The following is an 18182-nucleotide window of genomic DNA, read 5'->3' on the forward strand; positions in this document are numbered from 1 at the left end:
TGGCCAAAGAAAGTAAACAGAGGACCAGAAAACCAATGATCAAATTTAGATGGCAGGCTTTCCCAATTTCTTCCCCAAAATTGAAATCCATTTAAGAAGACTGTTTCAGAAACACTTGGCCAGATGGCCAGCTATCCTGTCGAATGTCTACATTTGAAGGAGAGCTGATGTGTAATTCGTCAGATGTGTGCATATACCCATTTGTCTTAGGTTGTCATGATATTTTGGTGAGACCAGTAAATAGTTTAATTTAGAAATTGGAGTTAGTTTCTCAAATCGTGCCATAAAGTTTCACTTTCAATTGTTCTGGCCCTTCCTTGGTTCAGAGGCACTTAAACTAAATAAGGCAGCAGGCAAAATTAAAGTCAATATAAGCCTACCCTGGTGATATGTGCATATATTAATTTTCTCCACTGTCGATTATAGGGGCAAGAAGGATTCCCTGGAGAAATTGGACCTAAGGTACCGTGTACTTCATACTAACTAGGGATCAATCAGAGATACTCCTGGGCTTATGAAATGTATTATAGGATAATAGAAGGATAGTTAACTATAAATGAATAAAAAGAAAACTTTATGGGGAAAGGGGAGAAGGAGGAAGCAGACTTTTAAAAATAATATTTCATTTCTAGTTTTTAATTCATAAGTAAAGGAAGAAATCATCCTTATTTTTCTCCTCACGTGTACTCCTTCCCCTCTACCATATGTATTTTCCTCTTTGCTCAAAGGGAAGTAAAATGTAAGGAAAACCAAAATTACCTGATCTCACCTGCCTCAATTCTCCCAACGTGTTTATAAGGCACCTTCAGATAATAAGTTAGCGATGCTGTCCTCTACCTTAAGGCTTTCACTTCTGCTGGAAAGATTCTGAGCTCAGTAAATGCTAGGTCCTGTGATTGGATCAGGGGACAAAATGAAAAGCACAGTTCATATCTCCAAGGAGGCAGTGTTCTGGCTGGAGAGACAGAGAAATAAAATAGTGAGGCTCCAGTGTACTGTGTCGAGAATTTTAAAATGAGGGGTTATTGGGGGGAAGACACTTCAAAGAAGACTATTAAAAATAAAAATATATGTGAAAAATGTCTTCATGTTGGAATCAGTATAAAAATACAATGAGATATATTCCTTTGATTTTACTAACCATTTTATTTTATTTCTCTGAACTTATTTAGGGTGAGGTTGGGGACCCTGGTGGTCCAGGAGAAACTGGACCCAAGGGCACTAGAGGCAAGATGGTAAGTTTCTCAGGCTGCAAAGCCTTACAACCTCAGCTACTTTGGGAAGTCCTTTTTTGTTTATTTATTTATTTATTTTATTATTTTTGGCAACGTTGGGTCTTCATTGCTGTGCACGGCCTTCTCTAGTTGCGGTGAGCGGGGGTTACTCTTCGTTGCAGTGCTCAGGCTTCTCATTGTGGTGGCTTCTCTTGTTGCAGAGCACGGGCTCTAGGCATGCAGGCTTCAGTAGATGTGGCACGTGGGCTCAGTAGTTGTGAAACACGGGCTCTAGAGCGCAGGCTTAGTAGTTTTAGCGCATGGACTTAGTTGCTCCGTGGCATGTGGGATCTTCCCGGACCAGGGCTTGAACCCGTGTGCCCTGCATTGGCAGGCAGACTCTTAACCACTGCGCCACCAGGGAAGTCCTTTTTCATGCTTTTACAGTCATTTGAGTTGTCATTTGGTCCCAAAGACTTGTAAAACGTGTGGTTTTTGTTAAGGCAAACTTGGGGAAGGGAAATGATATTTTACTCATCCTTCATTGCCAGCAATAAGGTTCGTAGTGACCAAGTTCACCTGATCTGGTTGACAAGGTACCATTCTTAACACTGGAAATAAGTTGTGTGTTGTTTCTTAAGGAATCCTTGTGGTCAAAACTGTTTTTGCACCACAAAATATGGCCAGTTTAATCCCATCCCCCCCGCAGATCTCGTGTAATATAATGCCCACTGGCATCTTGTCTCCCCTGTTAAGGTCTCGTTAAACTACTTTAATGAGGTGGTCCTCTCCCAATTTAGCTCAAGAAAGTATCTCTTGAGCTCTAGGAGAAAGTTTCCATTTATTATGTAAAATAATATACTGTAATGAATGCGTCCTTTTTATTCCCTGGAGGACCTAGACGTTGCCTAATGCTTTGGACCACTCAGAATAAACACCCATCTCCGGCACCCTCAGAAGCATCAGCATCCCGAGCTTGTCTTGGGTTCTCGTGTGCTAAGAATGGATTTTGCCTTTGCTGACTCTTTATATATCATAAGCTGCAAAACTGAGATGATGGCTTTATAAAAAACAAAATCTTATGACAATTATCTCCTGAGACCATCTTTATCTCTTTTCTTCAGAACAGCACTGATCAGGTAAACTGATCTTGATACCATGTCAATTGCTGGACAAGAAAAACACAAAGTCTGATAAAACTATTATTTGAGGTGGTTTTTCAGTTTTGCCACCATAGTTAGTTTTACTCTGATCTGTTTTTTTCCTGGAAAGTATAACAAAAACTTTATGTGAAGAGATTATTTATGTGGGTTTTAGGGGTACAAAATAAGGAAACTTCTTTCCCTCCATCCTGCTTTTCCCAAGAGGACTGTTTCCTGGATATAATTCTTTTCTTCATACATGTTTTTGGATAACTATCCTTTAACATTTTTGTTCTCAAAAAAAAGAAGAAGAAGACCGATAAAAGAAAGATAATTTGAAAAGACTTTCAAATTAATCCAAATCTCTGGATCGTTTCCCTCTACTTGTTAATGAGGTAGTTTACCCTTGAACATTGGAGGCATGCAAACATGGTCAGCAGTTTCTTGGGTTCCCTTGCTGCCCAATGGCACGTTAATCATTTTTAAAAAGCAATAAACTAATGGGGAATAAATATATCATCTTTTTCTCTTGGCCTTTGGTTACTTGAATTTTTTTCCCACATTGGACAATTCATCACTGTTTTTTTTTTAATATAAATTTACTTTTTATTTTTATTTATTTTTGGCTGCATTGGGTCTTTGTTGCTGCGTGCGGGCTTTCTCTAGTTGCGGCGAGTGGGAGCTACTCTTCATTGCGGTGTGCATGCTTCTCAATGCAGTGGCTTCTCTTGTTGCAGAGCACGATCTCTAGGCATGCAGGCTCAGTAGTTGTGGCACACAGGCTCAGTAGTTGTGGCTCGCGAGCTCTAGGCTGCAGGCTCAGTAGTTGTGGCACACAGGCTTAGTTGCTCCACAGCATGTGGGATCATCCTGGACCAGGGCTTGAACCCGTGTCCCCTGCATTGGCAGGTGGATTCTTAACCACTACGCCACCAGGGAAGCCCTTCATCACTGTTTCTTAACTTGCTTATTTCACCTGTCATGCTGCTTTCTCTACATCTCTGTATTTTTGAATTTGAAGTTTGGACACTGAAAACTTCCAGGTTTTCCCTTTGAAAGACCAGAAGTTCCCACTGGAAGGTTTTAGTGATAAAGCTTTGAGTGTCTCTTTAGTTCTCTTGGAATGATTACATTCCTAGTTTCAGTTTTCTAAATCTTCACCTTTTTCCCCCAACTGAAGGATGTTTTAAAAATTTTGCCATGATTTTGAACCTATCTTATTTTGGGTATAGAGGTATGTTTGTATTTATTTATACTTTTTATCAACTTGACACACATGCACATACTTCAAGGCAGGGTTCCTCAGCCACAGCACTGCTGGATAATTGCTGTGGGGCTGCTCTGTGCATTGCAGGATGTTTAGCAGCATCCCTGGCCTCTACCCACTAGAGTCAGCATCATCCACATTTACCCCACCATTATGACAGCCATCAATGTCTCCAGACATTACCAAATGTCCCCACAGGAGTCAGGGTTGAGGGACACAAAATCCGCCCCCCCCCCCCGCCCCAGTTAAGGACTACTGGTTTAGAGAGTCAACTAATTTCACAAGGTTTGTTAGGAAAACCTGGCAATCCCTCTGCCACTTAGCTCCGATTTCTCTGAAAGTTGTCTTTTTGCTCTACTTTCTGGGAGATTTCTTTGACTTTATCTTACAATGCTTCTCTCATAGTTTAATTTTCAAGCACTCATTTTTTTTGCTTTTTTATACTATCCTGCTCTTGTTTTATGGTTGAAACATCTCATCTCCCTGAGGATATAAATTAGTATTTTTGGAGTCTTCTTTGCCCAACATAGTCTGTTCCCTGACGTGTGTTTTTATCTGTCCTGCTCTCTAGTTCTCATGTTTCCAGGGAATGGGCTAACTCTCTGTATTGAAGAGTTGAGGACAAAAATTCCGATTGGAAACCCCGAGGAGATGGGTGGGGCTCGTCAACTACAAGTGTCACAGAGTGATCTGAGCTGTTACTTAGCAAACGTCTAATATCAGCATCTTTGGGTCTTTCTTCTCAAATCTAGTCAGATTCCCCTGAGAAGATTCTTTCAACCTCCTGCCTGAGGGTGAAGTTCTGGCTGCCAGCTTTCTGGGAACCCCAGCTTTCTAGGGGTCTCACATCTATTCCACACCTTCATTTGATCACCTTATTTTCTGGATGGTACCACTGGCCCTCAGCTCTGCCTGGGGTTTCCTAGTGCAGACACCTCGGTTTTACCTCTGTCACTGAGGAGGAAGAAGAGACATTCACCCAATGGTAGAGAATGGGGAGGAGGCTTGGGGATTCCTAAAATGATCTTCAACCAATCTGCCTTATTAAGCCTCTCCCTCTCTCCTTTACCTCCACTTCTGGAGGTACCTTCTGAGAGTGTGTTATAAAACACACAGATTCTTGGCTTTCCCTGCTGCTGGCCTAGGCTTCAGCTTTTTCAGCTCTAAGTCATTTAACACTGGTACTTCTGCTTTCCAGCCTCCGAAGTTTGATGGCTGTTGTCTCCTTTCTCATTCTCCCCATGCTTGTCATATTTTTGCCTTTTAATAAAATCTGCTTACTATTATTTTAGTAAGACACTGGAGGGAGCAAAAGTAAATGCCAATGTTCAATCTGCTTTTTTTTTGCCCTGGAGGTTAATCTATATCTTCTAAATAAAATATGATCAGTAAGGTTGTTGTTTTGTTTTGTATTTTTACTCAACCCAGCATGCTGTAAATATCATTGGAAGACCTAAAGGACATCAATAATTATTTTCTGTTCCATAGGCAATGCTTTTACAAATTAAGTTGATTTTAGACAACTTTGTTTTTTATTCTTATAAAAAACATGACATTGTGAATGAGCAAAGGAATTTTTCCTAATTCTTAAACTAAATTCTAGCTTTCTTTATGATAAATTATACTGTTGAATGCACATGAATAAAGTAAATAGTCAACAAATGTTCTTTTTATTTACTGCTGTTATTCCCCATTTTACTACAAATATTTCCAGCCAACGGCTAAATATTTTTTTGTTGTAGTTACTTCAAAGGTTTTTATACTTAAATTTTTATTTTTCTGGGGTTTTGTTCATGTGTTTGTTTTTCAGTTTAGTCACCTACTAAATTTAGATAAGTTGAGATAAAAATTTATTTAGATAAAAATTTCTCCCTTGACCCAGCAATTCTAGTTCTAACAATGTTCCCTAAGGAAATAATCAGAATTGCACATATGACTTTATAGTGGCATGCTTATTACAACAACAGCAAACTTAAATGCCAACCATAATGGACTGATTAAATAAATTATGGTATATCCATGTAATCGAATACTATGGCAGCCATGAAAGGTGATTTTTGTGAAAGAATATTTAGTAACATGAAAATGCCCCAAGGTATATATTTAGTTTAAAAGGCAACAGGAAAAAGTATAAAAATATATTAAAATATGTATAGATTAATAAAAAAAAGGATAAACAAATAAAAGACCAGAGGAAAAGACACCAAAATGTCAACAAGGATTATTTGGGGGAGAAGAGGTTGCTGAGGATTTTTTCCTTCTGTGTGCCTTTTGGAAATCTCTCAATTTTCTAAAATGAAAGTGTATTGCTTTTGAAATGTAAAACAGCCACACCCACAAACATGTATGTATAATTCTAAAGTAAATAAATTCTGCTTTGAGGTGTCTGCTGGGCTTCCAGGAGAGCCGGGATCCCCTGGGGAGCTGGGACCTCCTGGACGCAAGGTAAATTGAAAACCCATAAATCACATCAGCTCCTTTTCCAAATAAAAAGTCAGTGTCTGAAGTCTTCATTATCCAAATGTGTGTGCTTTCAGTCTTTGCAGTTTGGCAACGATTTTCACTATTTTTCCACCTTTAATGTGCTCAGAGAGAAGAGGGAATAAAATGCCGATTAAATATCAGTTGCCATTTCTTGGGTGGTGGGGGGAATTGAAGGAGGAAATGAAAAGAGATTTCTCGTTTCATCTAGAATGAGATTTCTCAATGATCTGTGAATTTTATTTATCTGGCCAATCCTTACCCTTTTCTCACAGTCAGTAAGTTATCAGTGAATGAAAGAAAGTGAGAGGAAATTAATAAGTTACTGATGCTGCATTCACATGGAACTTATTTTCTTTGGAAGTTTGGGAGGGGCGCCATCGCATTTTTCCCTGTCTCTGTGTGAGAGCAGCCAGACTCTTCCTGTTCCAAAGATGAGACTGAACACATGAAATTCAAACCAATTCCACTTTGTTCTTTCTATCCCCAACCCAGAGATATATCTATTCATTTTGGGAAGACAATGGGGATTACCTTTCCAGAAGTTCAGTTTGAGTCTGGTCCTTTTGTCATCCAACCAGTGGCGGGAATAGATTTAGGTTCTGCTCAGCGGCTGCCCAGTGGCCAAGGCCAAGCATTGGGGAACTCTATACCTCTGCCTTAAGGAGGGGCAGGCACAGGGGATGGTTCAGGCTTATTTAGTTCTAGGCTGAGGACCAGCTCCAGAGTCTCCCTGCCAGTGTCTCATTGTCAGCTCCATCCTTAGCTTCTGGACAACCTTTATCATCCAGAGATGCAGCTAGGGGAAAGTGGCCATTGGACACTCGCTGCTTACAGTTTCTTCCCCTTAGAATGTTATTGTTAATTAGGTGATGAGTATCCTACATGAATTCTTTTCTCCCTTGAACTTAGAATAAAAACGTTAAGAAGTTATTTTTTTCTTAGAGTAATGTTGATGCACATTCTGGTTCCTGATGTGTGTGGCCAAAGCCCTGAAATCACACTCTTTTTGTTTCTCTAGGGTGTGAAAGGGGCCAAAGGATTGCCTTCCTTCTCCGTACGTACCTGCTAACTCCAAAGGAGCCTGAGCGCCCTGTGACATTTATTTCTCAGCTCTAGGACCTGGAAGTCTGTTGGTTAATTCCTTCTGTTTTATTTTTGAGCAGACATGTGAGCTCATCCAGCATGTGCAGGACCACAGTCGTAAGTACCCCACTTAGAATGATCACCCGGGGTGTCAGCATTCATAGAGGAAAAGCAGCAAATTCTGCACTCAAAATTGAGACAATTTACCAGCCAATTTCTTAAAATTAGAGATGTCACTGTGTATATTTTGAGGCAGCATACACTGGTGACTATTGACTCCCTCTCTGGCGGCCAGCATGTCTATTGAAATGCTTCCAAGCACTAAGTCAGGCTATATCTGGTGCTTTTAATCAGGGGGAAATGGAGACACAAGGTCAGAACTCCCCTGATGGTGAAATCAATCAGTGGGGAGTCACATTAAAGTTTTTAAAATGATTAACCCCTGACAATAACTAAGTGTTGAATTCAGCTGGTGTAAAAGAGCTAGCCATGCCAAAGGGGTGTCCTAGTGGGTGGGAGCCCTGACTTCTGTTTATCATTTGTTACTCCTTCCCTGAGAAGGTGTGCTTGATTACCTTGAGTTAGACTTATTTGCTTTTAAAATTACTCATTCTGCCTGTATTTTCTTTACTCTCAAAATTTTAAAAGCAAAAAGGCGTTTTGATTTGGCAAATGCTCTTTTGAATTTGCTTTGAGACCCTTATAGCAGCATCTTCTATCAAAATACGTGTTAGCAGCATCAAAAGAACGCCACGGACAAGATGAGGAGAGAGTCGGCTATTTAATGTTCACCTACAAATGCGTAACAACTTCCCAGATAAACACTAGGACTCAAAAGAATGTCACAGTTCCCTCCAGGCTTTTTGGAAATATCTCAATTTTCTAAAATGAAAGTGTATTTGAAGGGAGAAGATAGACAAATTAGAGCCCATTTCTGTAGAGAGCATCAGTCTCAAAGACACAGACTTTTCAAAGCTTTGAATGCAGTGCTGATCTTAACTCTGCCTTTTTGTAGCAGAACGGAGCCATCCGTATGTGGGAATCAAAATCTATGCATTGGGTCATGAAGACTGGTTGCTCTGGGGCTGGATTAGCAGAGTGGGCTTCTGACATGGGAGCCGTGTGAACTACGATGACTCAAGGATAAATCCAAGTATGATGAAGCCTGATCTTTTAAAATTTGAGATGTTCAATACAAAATCATAAATCCAAAAGTAGGTACAAAGCTACTTCAAAAGTGTCCTTTAGGACAAGAAAGGAAATCACAACCACTGACTTATATTATAAAATCACATGATCATGTGAACACGTGGCTAAGGCCCTTCTCAAGGCCTTGCAAGGGGCCTCGTGGGTGAGAGGTCGAGAGCAGTGCTGTCCAGAACTCTCTGCAATGATGGAAGTATCCACTGCACTATTAAATATGTAGCCACTAGCCACATGGGACTTTGAGTCTTGATAGATGGTTAGTGTAACTGAGAAGCTGAATTTATTTCTTTTTTTTTAATTTTTTTTTTTTTTTGGATGCATCGTGTCTTAGTAGCAGGATGCAGGATCTCTCGTTGCTATGCACGGGCTTCTCTCTAGTTGTAGCTCACAGGCTCCAGAGCATGTGGGCTCTGTAGTTGCAGCACACAGGCTCTCTAGTTGTGGCTCACAGGCTCAGTAGTTGCGGTGCACAAGCTTAGTTGCCCCGCAGCATGTGGGATCTTAGTTCCGCAAACAGTGATCGAACTGGCGTCCCCTGCATTGCAGGACAGATTCTTAACCACTGGACCACCAGGGAAGTCCCTCATTTAATTTTAATTGATTCAAATGTAAATAGTCACATGAGGCTAGTGGCTTTCATATTGGACAGTACGGTCCTAAAGTTTAAGCTTCATTTACTTATGACTAAATCCGTCTCTGATGTATATATATATATATATATATATATACACACACACACACATTACATATATGTACACATATATGTATACATATATGTAGTTGATAGCTATAGATATCTACATGGGGAAAATCTAGAGTAAAGAGTGGTTAGGACCTTTTAACTTTCCAAATTCAGTGCACCTCTCTGCAACATAATGTTCCCTCCCAGGCAGAAATCCTTTCCCTCTGACAGCTGGCTATACGCCGCTGATTTATGACCCTCCTATTTCTCCCATCCCATTCCCTACGGAAGGACCTGTGCTTTTACCAACATGTTGGATCTGTCTGCATTTCTCCAAACCCTATTTGTTGCCTTGGTTTTTGAGTCATCTACAAAAAGCTCACAAGGCGGAGCCTTGGCTGCCTTGATTTCTTACACAATACAGAACACTGTTACCCTACCAAATAATAACCCAACCTCCTTTGTTCTTCTCCCCCAGCTGGCAGACATGGTGAGTAATCTTTATTTATAGCATATTATAATCAAGCTCCAAAATGTGGTACATCTGGAAAGATGAGTTAGAACAATGTGTTGCCTGCCATATGATAAAAATTTTATCTGGACTTCTTTGCTGCCTCATACTGGTAGCACATCTCTGCCTCCAATAAATCACTTGAGTTTAAACTGAGTCTCATAGCTCTTTGCCAACGAAGTGGTTCGATTTTTTAAATTATTTATATTTTAATGACTAACATTGCCATTTACCTTACCAAGAGATTTTTTTGTAATTTCAAAAACATTTCTCCCTCCCTCCATTTTCTCTCTCCATTTGTTATCCTGTCTCTGTAGTCTTGTGGTTAGGGATTAAGATGCAAAGGGCAGAAGTGTGTGGAACAAAGGTAGGGATGATCAGATAGCAAATAAGCTGCATGTGCAGCTCACATAGTGCTAAAATCTGTGGAGCACTTGGCTGATGTTAATTACCAAGTTGGCTTAATATCTTTCTGGGCCATCTTTCAGGAATATTACAAAAGCTTATTACATGATGTTTCTGTATAAACCCATCATCACCCTCTTATACTTTTATACCCTTATACCTTTTGTATAAATCCATCAATCCATGCCTTCTGATTGCTTGTTCACTCATTCAACAAATGTGTTTTGGAAGCCTGTTATGTTCCAGTCTCTGTCCCAGACACTGGGGACAGAGGGCTGAATAAGATGGACATAATTCCTGTCTTCAGAAGCTTCCATCTTAATGGAGGGATCCAGGTAGTAAGTAAACAAAGGAAAGAATTACAGAATATTTTAGTTGCTGTGAAAGAGATAAATAATGGAAGGTCCTGTCACAAAATGACACTAGGGGAGGGGAGAAATGCCTTTGAATGGAGGGCTCCTCTTTGAGACAATGACATTGAAGTTTGGATGAAGAATAAAAAGAAGCCAGCTTTGCAAGATCCAGGCAGGGAATCCTGCAAGTGCAAAGGCCATGATACAAAACACAAAGGTGTTTTCTAGCTGCTGACGGAAGCCCAGTGTGACTGAGACACGGTGAGGAGGGGTCATGGCATGTGCAAAAATGGAGAAGGAAATGGGACCAGATTGCACTGAGTTTTGTAGGTTATAATCAGGAGGCCAGATTTTATTCAGATTGGAATGGAAGGGTATTAAAGAGCTTATTAAAAGTATTGAAGGTATAAACGTAAACTGATGAACAATTTTTTAAAGCTTATTTGGGCCATTGTGGGAGAGTGGATTGTAGGGATGAGAAGCATAAAAGCCAGAGGGCTAGTGTTGGGGGGAGGGGGCCACGTGGAGCTATTCCAGGCAAATATGGCGGCGGCCTGGATGGGCCGCCACTGCTGGGTGGTAGTCACGTGGCGGGTGTTGTGTTTGCCTTCCTCATTACTCATTGTCACCTGCTCCGGGCAGTAAGTTGGGTCTCCATGTGGGGGTCCACGTCTGAGGGTGGCCTCCTCGGTGCCTCCACAGTCCAGCCCAGCCTTCCTCAAGATCCTCGGGGTCCTGGCAACAAGCTGAGTTAGCCCGTAGGTGTTTTTTTCCAGAAAACTTGATAACAGCCAGTGTTTATATCTTTTTTTTCCCTTTACCTCTAAATTACAGCTGAAGCTGCACTGTTGTTATCACTGCTGTTGTTCCCATATGAAATAGCAGCCCAGACAAAGAGCAAGCAGACCACTGTCATGTTTGGTCATAATTTTACCCATTTTTTATTGTAAAATTGACGTGACCTTGATTTTTTTAATATCTGCTCAGCCCACTAAATTAGACTCAGAGGCTAATAAATCCTGTCCTGTCTCCACTGAGATACACAGTTTGATTGGGTTTGAACATTTATTCTTACTGGTCCTTTTGCCTGTGAAGGTCACAGAGTCTAGGACCAGAGGAGATGATAATCTAGCACTAAGGTGATGAAGCCCAGCTGAGAGGGGGACCCCTCCTGGGCCAGCCTGGCCAACCTAGCCAGTCCTGGTGGGTCTGAGTCCTGAGCTCGCCTGGAAAGAGCTGAGTTGCTGGCCTCTGAATGAGAGGAGACAGCACCCTCCAAGGGGAGCACATCAGCCAGATTTCCTCTTACCAGAATGTATCTCAACACCAGGCATCTCACCTATCCAGAAAGTTCTGTTTTTCCTGTACCTGTTGCAAAGAACTGTCCTTTGTTTGGTTCTTTTTCACTCAACATTTATGAGATCCCAGCTATATGGTAGGGACTAAGAATCTGGCATTCAAGAGAGAGATCATCCCTGTCTCCACACTTCATAAAGTAGTGGGAGAGGCAAGCATTAATCAGATAATTAGACATATATAAATCTCCGACTGTGATAAGTGCAGGATACTGCGATTAGAATGAATGAATTGGGATCAATGAATAAATCTTAACACTTACATTCGTCTTTAACCATCCTAATTCAGAGTTTCTCTAAGTAATAAGGCATATTTATTGGTTAAACTTTCATTTCTAACTGTTAAATAAAAATTTATCAGTTGAAGGTTTCCTCATTCTTTTAAGAAATATAGCTGTTCTTTTTCACAATGAGTAAGTCTGTAATAATAACAGTAATGGTGAAAATTAGTTGAGCACCTGCTGTGTACCAGGCACTGTGGTCCTAAGTGCTTTCTTTACCTGTGTTGATTCACTTAATCCCCAGCACAGGCCTAGGCAGTGGGTGCGGTTAGGACTGTCATTTTACAGATGAGCAAACTGAGGCACAGAGAGGGTAAATCCCAATCTGTCTGAAATTATCAACAGAGCTTTCACATCCATCCCTTTTTAACCCCTGTTAAATTTCCTTATTAAGTAAAGAATGTATGTTTTAGTTTGTTTAACAAAGTTTCAGGAACAAACATGATACCATCCATCCAATCTCTGTAGGTAAAAGGGCATGTCCATGAGCTCTTTATTATTTAGGAGTTTTAGTAATGAACTTACAAATTTCATTAAAACTCAAATTGAATTATAGACTTTTCTTGTATTTTTTAAATTGAAGTATAGTTGATTTACAATGTTGTGTTAGTTTCTGGTGTACAGCAGAAATTAACACACACACACCCACATACTCTTTTTCAGATTCTTTTCCATTATGATTTATTACAGGATATTGAATATAGTCCCCTGTGCTATACAGTAGGACCTTGTTTATCTATTCTATATATAATATCATGTATCTGCTAATCCCAAACTCCTAATATATCTCCACCCCTATCCCCTTTGGTAACCGTAAGTTTGTTTCCTATGTCTATGAGTCTGTTTCTGTTTCATAAATGAGTTCATCTTTTGCTTTATTTAAAAGATCAAAGTCAGTTTTTAGAATACCATTTTAATTATTAAAGATTTAAGTGTTTGTTTTACTATTTAAGTTATTTATATTTAATGATTGTGTTTCCATATTTTAATATTTAACATCTAAATTACTTCGCCTTCTATGTGCATATCTTTTTTTCATTTTTAAGCAAGTGTTCTTGTGGTAAGGCACATGTTCTGGCCTTTTAGGAGCCCCGCAGTGCCCTGTGCATCCCACGGAGCTGGTGTTCGCGCTGGACCAGTCCCGGGGCGTCACGGAGCCAGAGTTCACATGGATGAAGGAGATGATGACCTCCCTGTTGAGCGGTCTCCGGGTCCGGGAGAACCACTGCCCTGCGGGCGCGCGCGTGGCCGTGCTCACCTACGATTCCCACACCAGGCTCCTCATCCGCTTCTCCGACGCCTACAGGAAGGACAGACTCCTCAGAGAGATCAAGGCCCTTCCTTATGAGCAGTCCACGTCCAGCAGGGACATTGGCAAGGCCATGAGGTTTGTCTCCAGGAATGTCTTCAAGCGGATGCTCCCAGGGGCTCACGCCAGAAGAATCGCCACGTTCTTCAGTGGCGGCCCATCTGCGGATGCCCAGACCATCACGACGGCCGGCCTGGAGTTCAGCGCCCTGGACATCATCCCGGTGGTGATCGCCTTTGGCCAGGTGCCCGCCATCGAGCGCTCGCTTGTGGTAAGAAAGGCAAGCTGCCTCATAACTCTTCTCTCTCTTTTTTGCCTGTATTCAGGGGCATTTACAAGAAAGCATGGAGCTGTACTAAGTGTTTATTACTATGTACCAGGAACATGCCAAGCCCTTGATGGGCATCATCCTGTTTAGTTCCCACAAGCAGTGTGTATGAGATGGGAAGCATTGTTATTCCCATTGTACGGGTAAGAACACTGAGTCTGGAGGGGTGGACCCTGTGCCCAGGTTCACATAGCTGACAAGTGGCAATGTCAGGGCTTGAATCCAGACCTCTATTCTAACGCTTCTCCAAGGGACTCTCTGAGTTGGCTCCAGATCTAAAGATACTAAATCTGGGTAGCCAGTAAATATTCGTGGATGTCACTGATGTGGTCATGGAATGGAAACCAAAGGACTGATTTTATAACTTCACCAATCATGTAAATATACATACTTTATAAAGGAAAAGCCATTCCAGTTATAGCTTCTTAGGTTGAAAATTAAAATCTTACTGTGGGGACATCCTGGGTGGCACAGTGGTTAAGAATCCAACTGCCAACACAGGGGACATGGGTTCGAGCCCTGCTCCCGGAAGATCCCACATGCCACGGAGCAACTAAGCACGTGCGCCACAGCTACTGAAGCCTGCGCTCTAGAGCCCATGCTCCACAACAAAGACAAGCCACAGCAATGAGAAGACCATGCACTGCAGCAAAGAGTAGCCCCTGCTCGCTGCAACTAGAGAAAGACCACACACAGCAACAAAGACCCAACGCAACCAATAATTAATTAATTAATTAAAAAAAAATCTTACTGTGTAGCATTTCTAAATAAACCACCTAGGATCACGGCAACCTTTAAAGCACTCTATCAGTAGAGCCTCAGTGGCAGGGGTTCCTTACAAAACACCTGCTGGACCTGGCAGAGTGTCCTCGTCATCTGTGACCACCAAACATGCTGCTTTGTTCTCCATTCATGGGGAAGCCATGAGGAGAGACCCCATGCATCTGCAAAGGGTATTGGAAAATGCAACCTGAACCAGAAGGACAAGCGTTTAAAAATTAATTCATGTAGAGAAAGGAAAGTGAGAAGTGACCGAGTCACTGCCTTCAGGTGTGTGCAGGATTATTACTGGAGAAAACTAGCCAGCCAACTCCAAGTTAGCAAAATCTCTTATTAGAGAAACTGGGAATCATAGCAGTGGAAACTCCAGTTTAGATTTGAGTAAGAGCTTTCTGAAGGCAAGATTGACTTAACGTTGCCATGGGCCAGATGGCTAAATGTAGGTGGTCAAGACACCACCTTTCTCTGAAGGCCTTTTGTAGGGGCGGTTACTCACCTGGCAAGGGTGACTTCTGTCTTTCCTGGAGAACTAGGATTAAGTGGCTTTTTTGAGACCCTCTCCAGCTCCCTAATTTTCTGTGAAAGTGCTAAACTAAGCAGACCAGAATTGAAATATAGTACTTCTCTGTAGAATGCAGAAAGTGGTGCTTGTTTCCTAGCATTGGTGTGAAGAAGAAATGATGTAACTCCATGCACCAGTGCCTAGGACATAGCAAACACTCAAGAATGGTAGCTCTTGCTTTAATTATTATTGTTATCAGTTTCTTGATGGTGAACTAAAATCTGTTTAAATGTATTAAAGTCTGGGTTGTAAAGAAGCTGAAACTGCTATTAGCATCATTGAAACTAACTCAGAATTATGTAAATGAGCAGCCTGATCTATGAGGCTCAGAAAAGAAAATGCACATAAATTAGAAGACTGGGGCCCGCCTATGCTAATGAAGCTGCTTTGAGAGGCAGCGGCTCAAAGATTCTGTAAGTGGATTTGGTTACACACAGAGTCCTCCTAATTCCCTCTGTTTATTGGGAACAACCATTGTTCCTTGGCTTTATTTAGTCACAAAATAGGAGACAGCTTAATATCCTGACACAAATGATTGATGGTACTTGCGATACAAATTTAAACAGATGCAATTCCACCTACCCTCTCAAAGGTATATGCATAGCATATAACTTTAGAAAATATATTTTGTAGAATTTTTCTTTTAAACTTTGGAGTGTTAACAGTCCCACTTAGAGATTCTACCCACATCACCTAGAGACTCCTTGTTCCTTTCTTGAAGGAATTGATCTCAAAAGAGCACCAATGAATGTTCAGATTCTTGACAATGACCCTCACAGATTGGAGCAGTATTGGCCCCAATATCCCTTGGGTAGAAAAAGAGTTAGAGTTGCAGACAGAAGTCAGACTTGGTCCCAAGGTTCATTCATCCAACAGATGTTGAGTGAGCAGCTCATATATACCAGGTGCCATCCTAGGCTCTGAGGACAAAAGAGTAAGTAGAAAACCAAAAGACCTCACCTATTAGAGGATGGAGCTATGCAGGGTTGTCTAGAAGGGCTCAAAACAAATTGATGAGAACCCAATACCTGACATTGCAGAAGAGAGATGATGTTATTACTTCTCCATTTCCCTTCTGTTTCTTTCTTCTATCCATCTCTTCGCTTGCTCTTAAACTGTCATTTATTAGTACTTTAAGAACAGAGCTCAAAGTTTTAATGACACAATAAATTTTTATTTGGAGGCCATATCACAAAACCCCTTGTTCGTTTCATAACCATTGTGACTTTTCTATATCTTGATTCATCTGAGAGTTCAGTAGAATCCAACTGAAATTTGGAACCTGTGTAGACACATGTGGCAGGTCTCAGAAGCAGCTGCTCTGAAAATGTGGGCTCATTTCCCTATGTTTCTGAGCAAACGTGTTGTGTGATCACCATCTTGGAAATTTTTCATGATGGTCTGAAGCCAAGTGATGAGCTGTTCATCCTTCTGGAATAGAAGACCATTTTTGATTGGAAAAACCTCAATCTCAGCTTTGTTTTGTCCATAGGGTTTTTCCTTTAAATTTGTTGGGCAATTACCTCTTAATTCTGGTGAAATTTTATTTGCTGCCCGTGAAGAATTCTAATGTGGGCTGGGTCTCCCTTTCTAATATATATATAAGAAATGTGTCCTTTATAGCTAGCCTTATTTTCTTCCCTTTACTCTGCTGTTTAGCTTTGCAGGTGAGAGAAACATTAGGTGTAATAGTTGACATTACAGATTATTCTAGTGATGAAACAGAGCTGAAATTGGGGGGAGAGAGGGTTAATGGGAAACTTTAGCACTCTGAGCACCCTGCCCTTTTATTTTTATATGGATTTCCTTTGTTAATAGAGAATTGTCTAAAGAGTGTTAATGGTATCTTTTCCGAATGCACCAATTCATGGAGCCCCATGATGTTGAGAAAGCAAAGAGCAGGATATCATCCAGAATGATGTACTGAAGGCTCATTTTACCCATCTGTGGATCATCCAAGCCGGTGCATCTTTGAATCCACAAGAAAGTGAGCAATAAGAAAAGTGACCCATAGGACCCTTTTATTTTAAATCCCCAACTCACATTCATCTTGGGGAATTTTTCTGTGATATGCTAATTACAGTTGCTCCAATGACGTGTGGTAGGATGAGTGATCTCTAAGACCACATCTGCCGAACTTTATTGATTAGGAAATTACTTGGGGGAAGGGGAGTGGAAAGCACAGACCCCCTGAGGTCTCTCCCAGTAAAAAAAAAAAAAAAAAAAAAGACACACTAGAATCAATGAGTGGAAAGTATGGCTTTAGGTTGACACCAACATGTTGATACATGGTTAAATGTGAAGCCTAAGTTATCAACTAGTGCCACTGCCAGAAGGATGGAAGTTGCCACATGGTAGACACACAGAACACCAACCAGTGAACAAAGGGCAGCAATCTCTGGGTGACATGGTGAGAACACTGTTCCAAATCAAGTTAGAATCCCCTGATACAAAACTATAGTCAAAGTAGCTCAGGCAGAGGGTGGAAGGTAGGTCTTATGTGGGGAGAGCAAAGTTTTTGTTTTGTTTTGTTTTGTTTTTTAATACACCTTTATTGGAGTATAATTGCTTCACAGTACTGTGTTAGTTTCTGTTTACAACAAAGTGAATCAGCTATATGTGTACATATATCCCCATATCTCCTCCCTCTTGCATCTCCCTCCCACCCTCCTTTCCCATCCCTCTAGGTCATCGCAAAGCATGGAGCTGATCTCCCTGTGCTGTGTTGCTGCTTCCCACAATCTATCTGTTTTACATTTGGTAGTGTATATATGTCGATGCTACTCTCACTTCACCCAAGCTTCCCCTTCCAACCCTTGTGTCCTCAAGTCCATTCTCTACATCTGTGCCTTTATTCCTGCCCTACCACTCGGTTCATTAGTACCATTTTTTTTTATTCCATATATATGTGTTAGCATACGGTATTTGTTTTTCTCTTTCTGACTTACTTCACTCTGACAGAGACTCCAGGTCCATCCACCTCACTACAAATAACTCAATTTCCTTTCTTTTTATGGCTGAGTAATATTCCATTGTATATATGGGCCACATCTTCTTTATCCATTCATCTGTCGATGGACACTTAGGTTGTTTCCATGTCCTAGCTATTGTAAATAGAGCTGCAATGAACATTGTGGTACATGACTCTTTGAATTATGGTTTTCTCAGGGTATATGCCCAGTAGTGGGATTGCTGTGTCATATGGTAGTTCTATTTTTAG

General features: G+C 41.0%; 1 protein-coding gene across 1 annotated transcript in view; it reads left to right on the forward strand.

Annotated features, from left to right (window-relative positions):
- COL6A6 (collagen type VI alpha 6 chain) overlaps positions 1-18182 on the forward strand; it is a 117545-nt gene that overhangs the window by 75956 nt on the left and 23407 nt on the right. Inside the window, exons 26-32 of the mRNA XM_032630447.1 lie at positions 427-462; positions 1173-1235; positions 6006-6068; positions 7126-7161; positions 7271-7307; positions 9557-9568; positions 13070-13563. Of these exons, the coding sequence (XP_032486338.1) occupies positions 427-462; positions 1173-1235; positions 6006-6068; positions 7126-7161; positions 7271-7307; positions 9557-9568; positions 13070-13563 (741 nt within the window). The remainder of the gene's footprint in view (positions 1-426; positions 463-1172; positions 1236-6005; positions 6069-7125; positions 7162-7270; positions 7308-9556; positions 9569-13069; positions 13564-18182) is intronic.

The sequence above is a fragment of the Phocoena sinus genome, chromosome 4 (genome assembly GCF_008692025.1).
Source record: "Phocoena sinus isolate mPhoSin1 chromosome 4, mPhoSin1.pri, whole genome shotgun sequence".
Taxonomy (NCBI): domain Eukaryota; kingdom Metazoa; phylum Chordata; class Mammalia; order Artiodactyla; family Phocoenidae; genus Phocoena; species Phocoena sinus.